At 36.6% G+C, this 16,981-nt stretch overlaps 1 protein-coding gene across 10 annotated transcripts in view; it reads right to left on the bottom strand.

Annotated features, from left to right (window-relative positions):
• AP3B1 (adaptor related protein complex 3 subunit beta 1) overlaps positions 1–16,981 on the bottom strand; it is a 281,299-nt gene that overhangs the window by 39,012 nt on the left and 225,306 nt on the right. Inside the window, exon 23 of one of the 10 annotated variants that reach the window (XM_036278973.1) lies at positions 16,499–16,557. The exons of the other annotated variants lie outside the window; for them this stretch is intronic. Within the exon in view, the coding sequence (XP_036134866.1) occupies positions 16,507–16,557 (51 nt within the window). The 3' untranslated portion in view covers positions 16,499–16,506. Of the gene's footprint in view, positions 1–16,498; positions 16,558–16,981 lie in introns of those variants that run through there. 10 annotated transcript variants of the gene reach the window in all.

Consider the following 16,981-nt stretch of genomic DNA (forward strand, 5'->3'; position numbering starts at 1 on the left):
GAGTATTACATAAACCATAACAATAAACATTAGCAGGATATCACATACATACACATTAAGTCAAAAATTATATAAACTGTAAAATAAATGCATTCAAAATAGTATTAACTTTTCTACACTCTGTAGGCATGTATTAAAATATTCTGAAAATACTGCCCGGCCGGTGTGTTTCAGTGGTTGAGCATCGACCCATGCACCAAGAGGTCACCGGTTTGATTCCCAGCCTGGGTACATGCCCAGGTTGTGGGCCTGATCCCCAGTGCAGGGTATGCAGGAGGTGGTCAATCGATGTTCTCACTGATGTTTCTATCTCTTTCACCCTCTCCTTTCCTCTCTCTCTAAAATCAATAAAGAAAAAAAAATTTTTAATATTTTGAAAATATGTCTAATAAGAGAATCTCAGTTATATAAATACATTTTTTTTTTTAGAGTTTATAATTTTTTGGTTTTGTTACTCCTCACCTGAGGATATTTTTCTATTGATTTTTTTTTTCAAAAACTTTTTTTCTTTATTGATTTTTTAGAGACAGAGGAAGAGAGACAGAAACATCGATGAGAGAGAACATTGGCTGCCTCCTGCATGCCCCACAATGGGGACTGGGCCCACAACCTGGGCATGTACCCTGACTGGGAATCGAACCAGTGACCTCTTGGTGCATGGTCAATGCTCAACTACTGAGCCACACCGGCCGGGATCCACTGATTTTTTTTTAAGATACAGTGGAGGGAAGGAAGGAGAGAGAGAGAAACATCGATGTGAGAGAGACACATCCCTGACGAGCTGGGATGGAACCTGCAACTCAGGTATGTGCCGTTGACCCGGAATCGAACCCTCGACCCTTTGGTTCACAGGCCGATGCTCTAACCGCTGAGCCAAACCAGCAGGGCTATAAAGTTTTTTGTCAGTTTTTGCTAGGTACACTATATTTGAACATTTTGCTAATTTTCTTATTAGTTTTAATAAATTGTCAGTTGATTTTCTGAGGCTTTTGAACAGTAAGATAGTCTAATCTGCCAATAATGAACATCTTGTACCTTCATTTCCAATTATGATTCCTTGAACTTTTTTCACCTTGAATTTCTTTCACTATAAACTGAAGACTACCACCTCCTTTAAGGTGGTTTCTCTCTTTGCTTTAACGACTATAAAGATCTTCCCCATTCTGGGATCAGGTAACCTCTTCACTTACATTTTCTAGGGCTTTCATGGTACCATTTTTTTAATTCAGTGAAACTGATTTAGGCCTACTGACTCCATATTTAAATATTCTTTCTTCTCTAAATATTTAACCAATAGAGTGTACATGGTTTAATGTCAGCCTTTCCTCAATGATCTTTAAGTGCAAGCATTCTAATTATTTATGTACTTGAGACATTTTGGGGTCTTGATTGGGCTGTTAATCCAGAACCACAGTGTTTTATTTCTCATAGCCCTACAATACAATTAAATTATCTGGCAAAACAAAACATCCCTCATTCCTCTCCCCGCTCCCGCCCAGTATTTTCTTGCCTAATCATCTCTTTGTCCTTCCACTGAACTTTAGACTCTCTTAGTTAAATTTGCCCCTTAATCTTGAGTGAAACCAGAGGCAGCATATTAAATGAAGAAACACAGTCCATTTTAATATCATGTCTTGGCTATCTTTCCACTCAAAGTCAAAGTATTGCATGTGGCTTGACCTGACATGAGCAAGCTTTAAAAAAAAAATCAATTTGTAATTAAACAAGCCTAATCAAGATTGTTTCCTAACATGTGTGCTCTCCCAAACTAGGTTTTCTATTGTAATTGTGAAAGTACATTTAATCTATTCAACATGTTCACTATGCCACTGACATCTGATGACATTAAAATCTTAATAATAATTTAAGATTCATCAACAAAAATCCAAAAGTTAATATCGTATATAAAAATGATAAAGTGTCTTCAAAGCATCACTAAAGTATAGTATTCCATTTCTAAAAGCTCAACTTTAAAGGTGGACAATTTAAACTATAACATAATAAATACTTGGGTAAATTTTAAATTTTGGTTATAAAAAGTAATGGAACAACTGACCCATGCATCCTTCTTTGGCATTTTGATTATCATAACAACAGTATAGCATTTTAAGTTTTCAAAGCACTTTCACTTCTAAGCTTGGGTCCTTTTCCTTATATAAAAATTATTTTCAAAACTCTTCTGTTTCAATGTTCACACTAAGGTCTATTTCCTGTACTAATTCTGGGGGAGAGGGTACACAACTTAAGACAGCAATCCCTAGCAGTAAATATTCATTCAAAGATATAGTACGCATCACAAAATTAAGCAAATGGACACAGAACGTGTGTGTGAATTTACATATTATATTTATAGGTTTACACTCAGCAAAAAAAAAAAAAATCTTTTTTATAAATTACCATGTCACTGAGACTATGACAATAAACCACAAGCCCTTAACTGGATAATTATATTTTTCAGTATCTTATGTTTATTCTCTTAATTAGATGATAAGGATCTTGGAGACAGTAACCCTCTTAAGTTTTTTTTTCTTCTTCATTGTTCCAGAGACAGTTTTCATTATATCTTTAAATAAATGTTGATGTAGCATTGGGAATATAGTCAATAATATTGTAATAACTATGTATGGTGTTAGATGGGTGCTAGACTTATCAGCAAGATCACTTCGTAAGTTGTATGTGTCCAATCACTATGTTGTACATCTGAAATTAATATAATATTGTATGTTAAGTGTAATTGAAAAATTTTTTTAAATAAACAAACAATTCATGAAAGCTTGGGCTACATATAATATGGGGAAGCGAAGCTGAAAGTTGGAGAGCGTACACGTAGAGCAGAATGAGAAAAGCAGCCAGGAATTAGCAATACAAACATCCCATAAGGTGCTTGGAAGGTGTGCCACGCCTTAAGTCATAAAGAGCTATCAACAAGTCTTGGTTGTTTACTGAGTCTCTCTCTCAATCTAATCCTTAAATACATGGCCTAAATATTTGTTTTTGTCCTACCTTGTCTCAAAATTCTGCACCTTTATTATAATAAAAAAATGTATGTCAAAGGAAGACAGACAGTAAGATTCTCTCTACTCATTCTTCCATACTCAACCAAGTTCAAGAAGGACTCTCTAATGAATTCTACATCTAAAATCCTGAAAGGTTATGTGTGAGTATACAGAGTTCTGTGTTCCTTTAACAATAAATAGCATCATACACAGCACTTTGTGGTAATAATATATACATTTTTAACTAGAGAAAGAAGCTAACTAAAAATGTTTGATTGCTTACTTTGAAACCAGATTTCAACATTCATACAAGGCATATTAAGCCAACCTCCTCCAATATCTAAATTGACTATAGGTGACATTTTGTTCAATACAACCAGTAGGTTCCATAAATCCTTCAACACTTCCCATATGTAATACAATTAATCCTGACAGGAAAGCAAGATTTTAGATCAATATTTTGTACATCCGATTAGATACCTATATTCCAGAAACATATATATGATCGGTGGATGCTTATATTCTAAGACACAAAAGATTGTGAATGGCTCCTTCACATTCTATAAATATCAATCATTTTCTTTCTTTCCTTTTTTTGTTATCCTCACCCGAGGATATTTTTCCATTTATCTTTAGATAGAGTAGGAGGAGAGAGAGAGAGAAATATTGATGTGAGAGAGACACATCAACTGGCTGCCTCCTACTCAACTCCTGACCAGGGCCAGGGAAAAACCACAAATGAGGTACATGCCCTTGAACAGAATTGAACCTGCAACTCACTGGTCTGTGGGCCGACGCTCTAACCACTGAGCCAAACTGGCCAGGGCATCAATAATCTTCTTAAATGTAAAAAAAACCAACCACATAAATTAATTAAAGAATGACCTAGATTTGGGTTGTGAAAATGAGAGTTTAATTAACAAATTTGAATAAAACAGATCATCTTGGGCAGAGGTCAGCAAATATGGCCCACAAGCCAAATGAATATGGCCTGCTGCCTGTTTTATAAAGGTTTATTGGAACACAGCCACACTCATTCATTCACATAATGTCGATGGTTGCTCTCCAGTGGTAGAGCTGAGTAGTTGCAAAGCCTAACATATTTACTATCTGGACCCTTTACAGAAAAAGTATGCTGACCCCTGTTCTAGGGGCACAAATGTTACATCCTTCCTTCTTCCCTCCCCTTCCTGTTTAAGGAAAACAATTCTCCACAGGTCCCTTATATTTCTGCATGTTTTTTGAACAAAGGCATTAATAACTTTGCTCCTGACAATTTTTTCAAGGATGTTTGTATAGCAAACTGGAAACAGGTAAATGCCTCCCTCTGGGGCAAAAGTTAGACAGGTTTGCTAAGAGCCCTGATAAAAGATTGGGATCTTCACTCTGGCTGGCTTTGTTCAGTGGTTAGAGTGTCTGCCCATGGACCGGAGTGTTGCAGGTTTGATTCCTGGTCAAGGGCATGTACCTGGGTTGCAGGTTTGATCTCCGGCCCTTGTTGGGGTCATGCAGGAGGCAACCAATTGATGTATCTCTCTCATACAGAAGTTTCTCTCTCTTTCTTTGTCTCTCCCTCACCTCTCCTTTCCCCCTTCCACTCCATCTAAAAACAAATGAAAAAATATCCTCAGGTGAGGATAAACAACAACAAAAAAAAGGTTGGGGTCTTCTATACTCTGGTTCCTCTCTGAGTACAAAGCAACACACTGCACATGCAGTCACCATCTGGCCTTCGTCGTGTCACCCTGCAGGAACTGGAGCACAGAGCAGCAGCGCAATGTTACTCTGCCATAACAGGCCACTGCATTGCTGTGAATGATCAACTGTCCTTTGTGTCTTCTACGGGCACCCATGAAACTGTCTCAGGCTAACTTGTCACACTGCAAGTAGGTAACATCTCACACCCTTCATAGATCTTGATACTTGCCCCCACCCACCCTTTTTTTTGGTCCCTCAACAATTCCCAGGTCCACTTACTCCAAATAGCTACATTAACACTTAGTAGGGCCATCATATACACGGTGGTACAGCAGCACCTGACTGAGGGGCAGATGTGAGCTGAAATTCCAGCTTACATTCAAGGATTGCCTTTTTGGACTCTATACAATGGCACCATATGAACTAGTGGCTTTGCTAAAGAGACTACTTTACATAGTAGAAACTCCTTTTTTTTTAAAACTTGGCTTTATGAAAGTCCACATTATGACCCAGTTAATTGTTTCTATGGGTTTCTGAAGTATCATGATGTGTTCTGATAGCTGACAACAAGGTGTCAAGTTCTGTGACACTGAAGAATAAGAATACAATGTTTCAGGGCTGCTTTTACCTGGTTAGTCTTTTCTCCCCAGTGTTTTACCCTGTAGTGGTTGTCTGGGACTGTGCTCAACACACTCTAACACCTTCTAGGAACCCTGCCACATTCAGTTCTAAATGAAGCTGGCATGTTCTCACACCACCTCAGAACCTGGTCACACTTAATTTGTTCAGAAATGTACACAAGGCCCAAGTAATCCCTTTCTGAGGATTTATGGATTTGAGACCTGGGAAGTTGAGCCAGTCTCAAGTGGCTAAAATTCGAAGACTTAAAAACTCTGTTTGTAGTCTTAGTCCTGCCATATTGTTCAGCTAAAAATAAACAACTTGCAAAGAAAAGCACAAAAGAGAGAGTCCTGCTGGTATCTTTGGTTTGTATATAGATGGTTCTTGAAGCTGACATATTCCTATTTCTGAAGCTTGCTTGTCTGTGAAACACTCTATTTAGCAATCCTTCCTGTAGCCCCCCTCCTTTTTTTGCTTAAGCTAGTTCAAATTGGGGTTCTACTGTTTAATTCCCCCATCCAACTACTAGTCAGGATTAATTACATTTCAAGACACTAATTGGGGGGGAAAAGGAATAAACTCATATTGGGAGGCTGGACTCTCGTTCCTTTCCCTGAAGCCTGGTAGACATGGGATGGTGTGATCAGACTCAGGTGTGGCCGCTGACTAGGCTGAACCATGTGAAATCCATCAATTCTGTAAGTCAACGCAGTTGAATCCGCAATTCACATGGTTCAACCTAAGAGCTTGCTTTGGTTCAAGGCTCCTTAGTCCTACCTTATATAGCAGTGATTTTCAACTGTTTTCATCTCATGGCACACATAAACTAATTACTAAAATTCTGAGGCACACCAAAAAATACATATATTTTGCTAATATGACCCCCAAAAATAGGCATAATTTTGATTCATTCACACCAGACAGCTATTATTGTGCTTGCTATTGTTATTTTTAAATTTGACAATCTAAAGGAAAAGAGGCCAGTACCCCTGGCTAAACAGTCAGGCATTGTGTGTTATAAAAATTCTTGCGGTGCACCGGGTGAAAATCGCTGTGCTATGGGAAAGATGAGTCCTAGATGTGACCATCCTAACTCACTGGAGTTCTACACTGGGGTTAGAGAGCAAAGGCCGTGCTCATAATAAAGTACCACTTTGCCTTTCTCTGTTTTCTGACTCTCAGTCTCCCATGGGCATCTTGGGTGGAATTCTGGGACTCCCAGTCCAATAAGATCATCACTATTTCAAACACAAAGCAATTACTAATCATTAATTTATTAAATTCACTCTTTCAACTAACAAACATTTACTGAGTTAGTTGTGCCAACCACTGTACTAAGGACTATGATACAAAGAGTATCACAGTCCTCAAGGAGTTTACTGTTTAGGTGGGGAGAACCAAGTAGTCAACCAGTGTGATAAGTGCCACGACACAGACAGGCTTAGTAGACTAAGAACACAAAAGCCACAGCAGGCACCTGAGAGAGACCAGGGATGGAATCCACGGTTATTTGAATGAGTTAATTAAAATCTGACCACTGCTCACTACCTCTCCTGTTACCATCCTAGTCTAAGCTACCACATCTAGGTTATTCAAAGAGCCTTCTAACCGGTCTCCTTGCTTCTACTCCTGCACTCTACACAGCACAGATTGGACATCACACCCAGGATGAATCTGTTACAATAAAGTTACATCATGTCTCCCCTCTGTTCAAAACCCTCCAACGGCTCCCAATTTCATTGAGAGTAAAAGCCAAAATTTTTACAAAGGCCTATAAGGCCTCATATGGCCCGGTCCCCTGTTATGTTTCTCTAACGTCATTTCCTACTAATCTTGAACCCATGACTAACTCCACTCCAGCCACCATGACTTCCTTGCTGTTCCATTCACACACCAGTAATGCTCCTACCACAGGCCCTCGGCACAGGTTTCCTCTTCCTGGTGTGTACTTTCTCCAGATCCTCCACTTCTGATGTATCTTTGTTCAATGTTGCTTCTTAATGAGGCTTAACCCATTTGCATCTCTTCCTTTTGATTCCCCCTTTTCTGTTTCCATAGCCACTTAATACCTTCATACACACACACACACACACACACATACATACACATAAATAAAATTTTCTTATTTATTATGTTTGTCTTCCCATTTATTCCCCATTTTTATGTTCAATGTATAAAACATAATTTTATCCCTTTTCAAACTCAAAGCATAATTTTACTATTTTTAAATAGAAATTTACAGATCCTCTACCTCTAGTATTGGTCATAACTGTACTTTATTAGATGCTTAGTGCTCAATTATAACCCTGTTCTTAAAAATATTACAGTCTTACAGAGCACACTGTAATGATAGATGGAGATTATCAATATTAATATTTGTTGATTTTAGGATAAGACTTGACTAGAAACTTTCTATTACATATAATTGTAAAAAAATGAACAAATACTATGTTTCTTGAAGGCACAAAGGAAAACATTAACTAAAGAACTTCTATGATATAAACACAAATTCTCAAAAAATCTAGCTTCAGGTAACAGCATCATTTCCCATTAAATATTAAGACTGTATAAAGAGAATAGTAGAAAAAATATTTGAAAACATTAGTTTAATTATTTAATTATTTAACTGCTAATATTCAAAGAATTAGAAATCTAGCTGCATTATAAGCAAATGATATGGGCAATCCGCACTACGATTCTTGAGGAGGTAATTAGTTCAGTAACTGTAATAACTCTAGAATAAAAAGCCTCTTCTGGAGTTAACCGAACAAAAAGCATCAAGTAACAATGAGATAATCCTCTACAAATCTTTACACAGCATATGTTTAAATAATAAAACTCGTTTGTGTACCTTTAGATGGTTTATGAAAATAACCAATCAATTCTGCAGACACAACATTATTTCTAAAGGAAATCTATGTGACTCATGATGCCTGTAGAGACACAGAGACAAACCACACATATTTTATCAGTTTATTACAGTAAGCAAATAAGCGTGGAATGAGAGTGCACATAACTGTCTACTTAGCGCTTACTGAAACATTTATAAGAGCTGTTATCTCCCTAATAACAGACAGACAGCGTGCAATTTTAGAGAGGAGAAAAGCTTCATATTTTTTAACACTTCACTAAAAAGTAACTGAAGAGTGTAAAATGAAAAATACTCTGTGCAGTTAGCTGGTAATGGACCATATTATCAACTCAAGTTAGATTTATAGGATACAAACTAGTCACTAATAGTTATTTTATGACATAGCATGTCTGCTTTTTTTGAGATTATTAAGATTAAAGTTGTAAAACTTCTTTTGAACATAGCTGTTCAAAATGATTGAATTATAAAATTTAAATGAGAATTGAAAAATAAAACATAGAATATCAAGTAGGTGGCTAAGAATAAACCTTGTTTAACATCTGCATTACTATTTCAAAGCTGACATATCCATGTAAAGCTTTATGAAAACAATGTTTTCTAGCCTTTTATGCTTTAATCCACAGTTAGTCACTTAATCATTTTTACATATTATCTAATCCTGTCTTTGGATTTCAAAAATACCAAGATCTACAGTACACAAAATGATCTATTCGTATCTAGTTTTATTTGGCTTACTTTACAGCATATCTATTTAAATATATGATTAACAAAAAAAGACCAGAAATAGTTTCATCTTTAAAATCAGTTTCATCTTTAAAATTAGTACTTTTTAAAACCAAATGTATGGCTCAACTGAGAGCTATAATGCAGAAAGTTATAGTATTGCCCAGCAAACTATAGAAAGCGAGTCTATGTTACCTTTAATCCATAGTATTGAGCCTGGTACTTAGTATAGGACTTAAAAAAACTTCAAAGAGCAAATGTGCTTATCTCTTATCTATAACTATAAACACAGACTCAAAAAAATAGATTTCAATCTTCCATCAAATGCTACTTTGAATAAATGGTTTAGCATCCTGAAGATAAGTTCCTCTTTACACATGGGGTAGGCAAAAGTAGGTTTATAGTTGTAATATGAATAATACAATTAACAAGTCAATAAAAACACAAGAAAAAACTCTCATGTACTCACAACTGTAAACCTACTTTTACCCATGCTGATAGATATAAATTTAGGTATTCTAGAAAATAATTGTGCTAATTCCTCATATTTTATTTTAGGAATCAATATACATTCTGAAAAATGTGAAACCTTTATTACGTCTTATTTTGGTAATAATATATATTATGAAAATATATTTTTGAAAGAGCTGAATATATTCTCAACTGACATTTAATGAGTATCTTACTTCATGCATAGTGTTAAGCAGGTGCCAACAAACACCTGTGGAGCAAATTTAGTCCACTGCCTGTTATTGTATAGCTTGTAAGCTAAGAATGAGTTTTGCATTTTTAAATGATTGGAACATAGCCACATTCATTCATTTATATATTGTCTATGACCACATTGGTATTACAATGGCAGAGCTGAGTAGCTATGGACTGCAAAGCTGAAAGTATTTATTATCTGGCCCTTTACAAAATTTGCTGACCTTCTGGTATAGAATGTATTCAACATACATTGGTGCTGAGATGAGGAGGAAACTATTTTATAATATCCTACTTTTTCCCCTCCCACATGTACATAAGCTTCACTGTCAATAAATTCAATGCTTTGTATATATTTGAAATAATGCATACATACTTTTATTTACCACTTTCCTGAAAAAAGTTCCAGAAATTCAGATACAGATAGGTTATACTATTCTTAGATATGTTTTGCTATTCTTTCCAATATTTTTTCTAATTTTCATTAAAAAAATTTTTTTTCTTTATTGATTTTAGAGAGAGAAGAAGGGAGAGGGAGAGGGAGAGAGAGATGGAAACATTGATGAGAGAGAACATCTATTGGCCGCCTCCTGCACATCCCTCACTGGGGATCTGGCCCACAACCTGGGCATGTGCCCTGACCAGTAATCGAACCAGCAACCTCCTGGAGCATGGGTCGATGTTCACCCACTTAGCCACACTGGCCAGGCCTGATTTTCATTTTAAGGCTGCTAATAAAAACAAAACTGAATCTGGTTTTCAAAGTGCTTAGCAGAAAGATTCCAATAATTGGTTACAACAAATTTCATTAAAACCAGAACATTTTACATAAGCACAAAACAATTATGTGTTATGTTGTTTGATAGATGTGATAATCACCAGTTCCATTGCTTTCTCACTGACAGTATCAATGTCATCATCATCATCATCATCATCATCATCATCATCATCAAAATTGGTGTACTCTTCCATTGTAACCAAGCTCAGAACCTTGGCATTATCTTTGACATTCTCATTTCCCTCCAACAAGTAGTTAACAAGTTTGATGTCTTTTGTATTCATTTCCTTCTTTTCTGTCCATCTACCACCAGCCTAAGCTGGTTCAGGTCATCATTGACATTTAAACATTAAAAATACTTTACTTTCAAATTGCAAAAGTATTGAATGTTTATTGAAAAGTATTTCAGTTTGGCCAGTGTGGCTCAGTGGCTGAGCATTGACCCATGCACCAAGAGGTTGCAGGCTCGATTCCTGGTCAGGACACATGCCCAGTTTGTGTGCCTGATCCCCAGTGGTGGGCATGCAGGAGGCAGCCAATCAATGTTCTCTCTCATTGATGTTTTTATCTCTCTCTTCCTCTCACTCTAAAATCAGTAAAGGAAAGAAAAAAAAGTAGTTCAAACTGTATGGAAATACACGTAAAATCCCCTTAAGTTTTAACTATAATTAACAATTAAGTGTCTCTCCCAATCTTATTGGTCTCCCTATCTCCAGATTCCTTCCACACCAATCCATACACAGACTCCCATAAAAAGAATTCTTTGAAAGTGTGCCTCCCTTATATGCTCAGTGAGGTGTGGTGGAAAGTGCTTGGCTTTGAAGCCAGACAGACCTGAGCTGAAACTCCGGCTCTGCAAAGTATAACCCTGTGACACTAGAAAAATTACTCCCACTTTAGGGACTTCAATGTTCACATCTGTGAAATGGGGGAACCACCATCTATCTTTTAGGGTTGTTGTCAATCTAGGCTAAACATAAAATGAGAATTTAGAGGGAATGTAGTGCCCGAGGAACATGACAGGCACGGGGGAAGGAGTAAAATAAGATTTCAGAGTTAAAGGAGTATGTGGCTAAAATTCAGTGCAGTAAAGTTATGAAAACTAAGCAGATCAAGAGGCTATGAGGTTGCATATTGCACACATTTTTATATGCACATGGAGGTCTCCTAGGATGATGGTAGGCTAGGAGGGTTATGCTTAAGATGTCAAGATCTTCACTGAATGTGGGTAGGTGATCAAGAGATCCCAAGACAAGAATGTAGGATGGAATGAGCCTCATAAAAAGAAGAAACATGAGGATAAAAAGGGAATGGCCTAGACACAAAAGCTGGGAGCTTCATATAAATACCTCTGCTAGAAATAAAGATTTCGTCAAAAGACAGAATTACAGAGCATTCTGAGTCAAGGAGGTCATGCTTAAACTATTTCCTATAGGACAGCAAGATCCAAATGGAGAAAAGCTAGGCTATGTAACAGTACTTTATACAATTATGTGAGGGAGGGAAATTGTGAGCTGTTCTACATATTTTACACATAGGACACTATCTAAAAATTGGCCATGCTGCTTGCATTTAAAGGAATTGTAGTTAGGAGACAGAGGGATATGGATCTCATCTAGATGAAGTCCTAAGGAAGGAAAAGGAGTATGTCTTAGTTGATGTGCAAACTGGAAAGGCAGTTTTATTACAGCTACTTTAATTTAATTTTTATTTTTTAAAAAATAACAGGTCTCCCTAGGAATGCTTTCCTTGACTCTGAGAGGGGAAGAGGATCCTTTTACATCATAGATGCCAATCAGAGATGCCCTAGTTGCTGAGGAAGTCCTAATATAAGACAAGGATGGGGCAATGGGTCCTTCGAGACCAGAATCATGTGTGCACATGTACACATACACGTATATTTATTTATTTCTGTATGATTTGTGAAGAAATATTTTAAATTCTTCAGTGAGAAGGTAGGGATGGGGAGAAGGTGAATTACTACACAGGAAACTTAGAGTCTTTGGAGTCCATGACTCTGGTAGCAAAGCCTTTTGATGACCCAGCTTTCATTTCATTAAAGCCACCTGACTATGAATCTTTCTGAATCAGGTGCCGGGATCAGGGCCCACATGCTATCACTTCAGCACTGGCCCATATATCCTCAGGCTGTACCTTTTTCTCTTGACATAGGTAGCATTTTTCTTCAGAATCAAGAAAGGCTATGACTTTCCTTCTTGTCATGCAGAGTTAGCAAGTTGGCAGTGGTAAGAAAGAAAACACTACATTTTAAATTAAAAGACATCAAGTTATTTGATGAGATGAAAGCTAACTTCTCCTAGCTTGAATTTGTAAATTACAGGGTAACACTACATAATTTCATAGGACTGTTTTATAAGGATTCAGTGAGATAATGCATATGAAAGTGTTTTGTTGATAAAGATACTCTTCTCCCATTGTTATTAAAGACTACATTAGCGTAAGGATGAAAATGGTGGCAGAACAAAAATTGGATTTAATATTTGTAAGCATTATTTCTGACAAGCAATAAGCTATGATTCCTTTTTCTTTTTTAAAAAAATTTCCCCCCTTTATTGATTTTAGAGAGAGAGGAGAGAGATAGAAACATTGATGAGAGAGAACACTGACTGACCTCCTCCTGCATGCCCCTCACTGGGGATCAGACCCACAACCTGGGCATGTGTCCTGACCGGGAATCGAACCAGCGACCTCTTGGTGCATGAGTCAACACTCAACCACTGAGCCACACTGGCCAGACTATTATTCCTTTTTCAATAAAAACAAAATGTTCCTTATGATAAAAAAAAAGTAAAGGTCAATAATGCAGGCAAGTGGAGAGATGTTTTTCTCTCCTTCAGAGAACTGAACAGGAAGTGGGAAGAATCAGCATTTATTATTTCTTTCCAAAGATTAATAACTGAGGAAACTTTTTTGAATAGGATCTTAATTATGAATCAGCATCCTTAGTCAAGAGAATAACTTTCAAAAGCAAATCAATAAAAGGAAATTAGTACTGTCTTTATCATACAGTTATTTAATAAGCTAGATAACTGAAAGTGTATTTCAAATGATAATTTCATAAGCATACATCATAAAGCAAAGGAATCTTGGGAGAAGTCTGAATGCCATAATATCATAGAAAGACGACAATGCTCTGAGATATTTTATATTTCTTTACCTCATCAGGATTATAATAGTGTTAATAAAACCTCTACCATCTATATATCTATCTTCTGTACTAAAATTATAGAATCCCATTTTTATTCTAATTATAAGAAATTAACTCTTAGTATCTGAACATATTGAAAAGAGCAATGAAAAATGTCATTTAGGAAAAAAGTAATAAATGTAACCTGAGGCAGCAGGATGGGGTACCAGACCATATAAGAGACCTGGTTTATGTTTTTAACTCAGACATACATGTGTAGTGAGACCTCAGCTAAATCACAGCCTCAATGAGCTTTTATTTTTCTCTTCTGTAAAATGGGGCTAATTATACATATCCTCTCTGTTTCACTGAATTGTGAAATTGATTTTTAAGCTGCTCAAAAGGCATTATTGGGATTATTAGTAAATTGAGTTTTCAGTCAATGTCAACACACCAATCTGCCACATAACATAAGGTCATGAGGTTAAAAGTACATATCAAAAAGCTGAATCACCATTGGAGAAGGGCTTTTAAAAACAATATTGCTGTATTTACTGATAGTACCATCCAGAGGCCTTTAAAAAAAAGTAATCCCTTCCCCCATGTCCTTTTTTTCTCTGTTAGTTGTGGGTGAACAGGACTGTTCTCTAAAAGGTTTCTAAATGATGTTGATGTTAAAAAATATAGTATCACCATTTAACAACCTTTTAAAGAGCAGTCCCTAGTATGGTCTTTGTTAACAATGAAGGGAGGAAGGGACTATTTTTTCAAAGGCTTTTAGAGGATGTTGTTAAAAGAATATATAGTGACATCATTTAAAAGCCTTTTAAATAATAGTTCTTCTTCCCTCCCAATTGTAATGTCCTTGGCTTTCATTTATTTTGTACTATAAGCCGAAAATGGACATGCCGACATATTACTGGCCATAGCAGGCATTTGCTGGATGGAGAATGATGTATTGCTTTTTAAAAGGTCGGTGTCCAGAAATAAATCCAACTCTTCAAGAACAAAGTACCATTTCTGTACGGGATACTGCCCACCCACCTTGTCATTGTGTTTGTTTACTCTAAGAGTTTACTGAAGAAGGTATCACACAAACAGGAAAAGAATCACAGCTAAGTCATTCCAAGATGTCCTTTGGCATGAATGCAGTCCTACTATCCACTTTTATTTGAGCTAACTCTTCATCCAACTAATAGCAAAATCCAACTTTCAGCTCATTTGCTGTCTTTATTAAACTCTGTCTGCCACTATTCCTCTAATTTTAGACGTCACCCTACTAGGAGACAGTGATGGACACTTAGGGTTCCTCCCCACATTTAGCTCTGAGAAAAGGGAAAAATTAAGTCAACCATTTGGTTTAAAGCCCTAAGTCTGACAGCCAGTACACTTTGAGATAGGTTAGCTTATCTTTCACATAACATACCAAAGAAAAAAAGATTATCCCTAGGGATATAATCATAGAATAGGAAATAATTTTCCATCTCTTCTTGTGTGAGTCTTTTCAGAAAGTGTCATTTCATTTTAAAAACAGGAATTCTTAGATCTATAACACATCAATGAAACAATAAGCCTTTTAAAAATCTAAAAGCACAGTCCTCCAAACACACTGTATTTTCATTCTAAATTTTAGTGCATCCCTTACTTTTTGCCAATCTTGCACATACATCTCCTTGGTTAGTTTCATGATTTACTTAAATTGTAGTAAATCATTATTATAATTTATTATAAAAAGCTATACGGCTTAAATATCAAATACTACCCATAATACAATGCTCGGCTCAAGCCCCAATTTGTTCATCTAACCCTTTCTGATCCTACTCCAACCCATAATGGTATTACTCACATTCCATTTTGACACTTATCATTTAATGGTCATAATATTAGTTAACATTTGCATTTCATATTATTATTTAGCTTTGCTCTTATGCACCATGTAAATGAAGTGCTAAGCCTGGACAAATAATCTCTTAGCATATTTTTGCATAATTAAAAAAAATTTAAAAACATTTGAATTCTCTGTTGTCTTAACAGCACAAGTTAGTTATGTGTGCCTATAATTATGTTTCAGAGTACATACTTAAATATTTTTAAATATTTTAAAGTCTCTGCATAAAAATTCATGTCATTTGAGGTTTGTTTCCATTATCTACTGAAATAAATCAATGTTTCCCTGAAAAATACTACTATAATTCTGATTCTAACAAATGTAAACTGATACAATTTTGAAATAAAAATTCTGACTTAATAAAGTATAAAAATAGCATTAAATATATAAACTTTAATCTAATATGATTCACCTGAAAACTTCAGCTGGCCCAAATCCCCTCAGTGAAGTTCCATTGGAATTCTAGGTATAGTGAGTGATCCATGGTGCAATCAACATAGAGATCAAAGGGTACACAGTTATGTGTAGTGCTGGGCTCTGGCTTGGGATCAGAATGACCTCCAGAAAAACTCTGGCCCTACCCTTTCTCTCCTCTGCAATTTGATAGGTGAGGCATCAGCACCTGAGTCATTTTCCTCTCCCCAAAGGTTCTATAGGTAAGGTAGTACACAGAATCATGTCCCCCTAAAGTATCCATGTAACTGGAAGAGCGAGGCAGGAGAGTCAGTGTCAGGGTGATGTTGTGTGAAAACTGGCCATTGTTAGCTTTGAAGATGGAAGGAGCCATGAGTCGAGGAATATGGCCAGCCTCTAAAAGCTGGCAAGGGCAAGATGAAGGACTCTCCCCTAGAACTTCCAGAAGGGAACACAGCCATGTGACACCTTGATTTTAGCTTAAGGAGACCCATTTTGGGCTTCTGACCTTCTCCAGAACTGTAAGATAATAAATTTGCATTGTTATAAGCCACCATGTTGGTGGTAACATGTTATAGCAGCAAAATAAACTAATAAAGGTATCTGACTTCTAGTTGAAAACTACTGTTCTGAATGCTTGTGATGTAAAACCTACCTGTGGGTCTATGGTACAAATATTTGTTTGTATACATCTTTCAATGGCTGCTCTGTGATCTGAAAGGCATAAAAAAATACTATAGTATTTCCTCATTGGACTTAAGCTTCAACTAGCATAGACACTACTGAATTTGAATGGCTCTCAAACCAGATTAGATATATGTCAGAATCATTTAGAGGACTGGTTTTGTTTTGTTTTGAATCCTCACCCGAGGACACTTTTCGATATTTTGTTCAGATAGAGTGGGAGGGAGAGAGAGAAAGAGAAACATCGACGTGAAAGAGACACATCGAGTGGTTGCCACCCACACAACCCAACCAGGTCCGGGGACAAACTGCAACAGAGGTACATGCCCTTAGTGGAAAATGAACCCAGGGCTCTGGTCCACAAGCCGACACTCTAACCGCTGACCCAAACCGGCCAGGGCCCCTTTCTATATTTTTAATGAGCACATTGAGTTGATTTTTATTCATTCAGTTA

This window comes from Molossus molossus, unplaced genomic scaffold (genome assembly GCF_014108415.1).
Source record: "Molossus molossus isolate mMolMol1 unplaced genomic scaffold, mMolMol1.p scaffold_m16_p_3, whole genome shotgun sequence".
NCBI classification, from domain to species: Eukaryota; Metazoa; Chordata; class Mammalia; order Chiroptera; family Molossidae; genus Molossus; species Molossus molossus.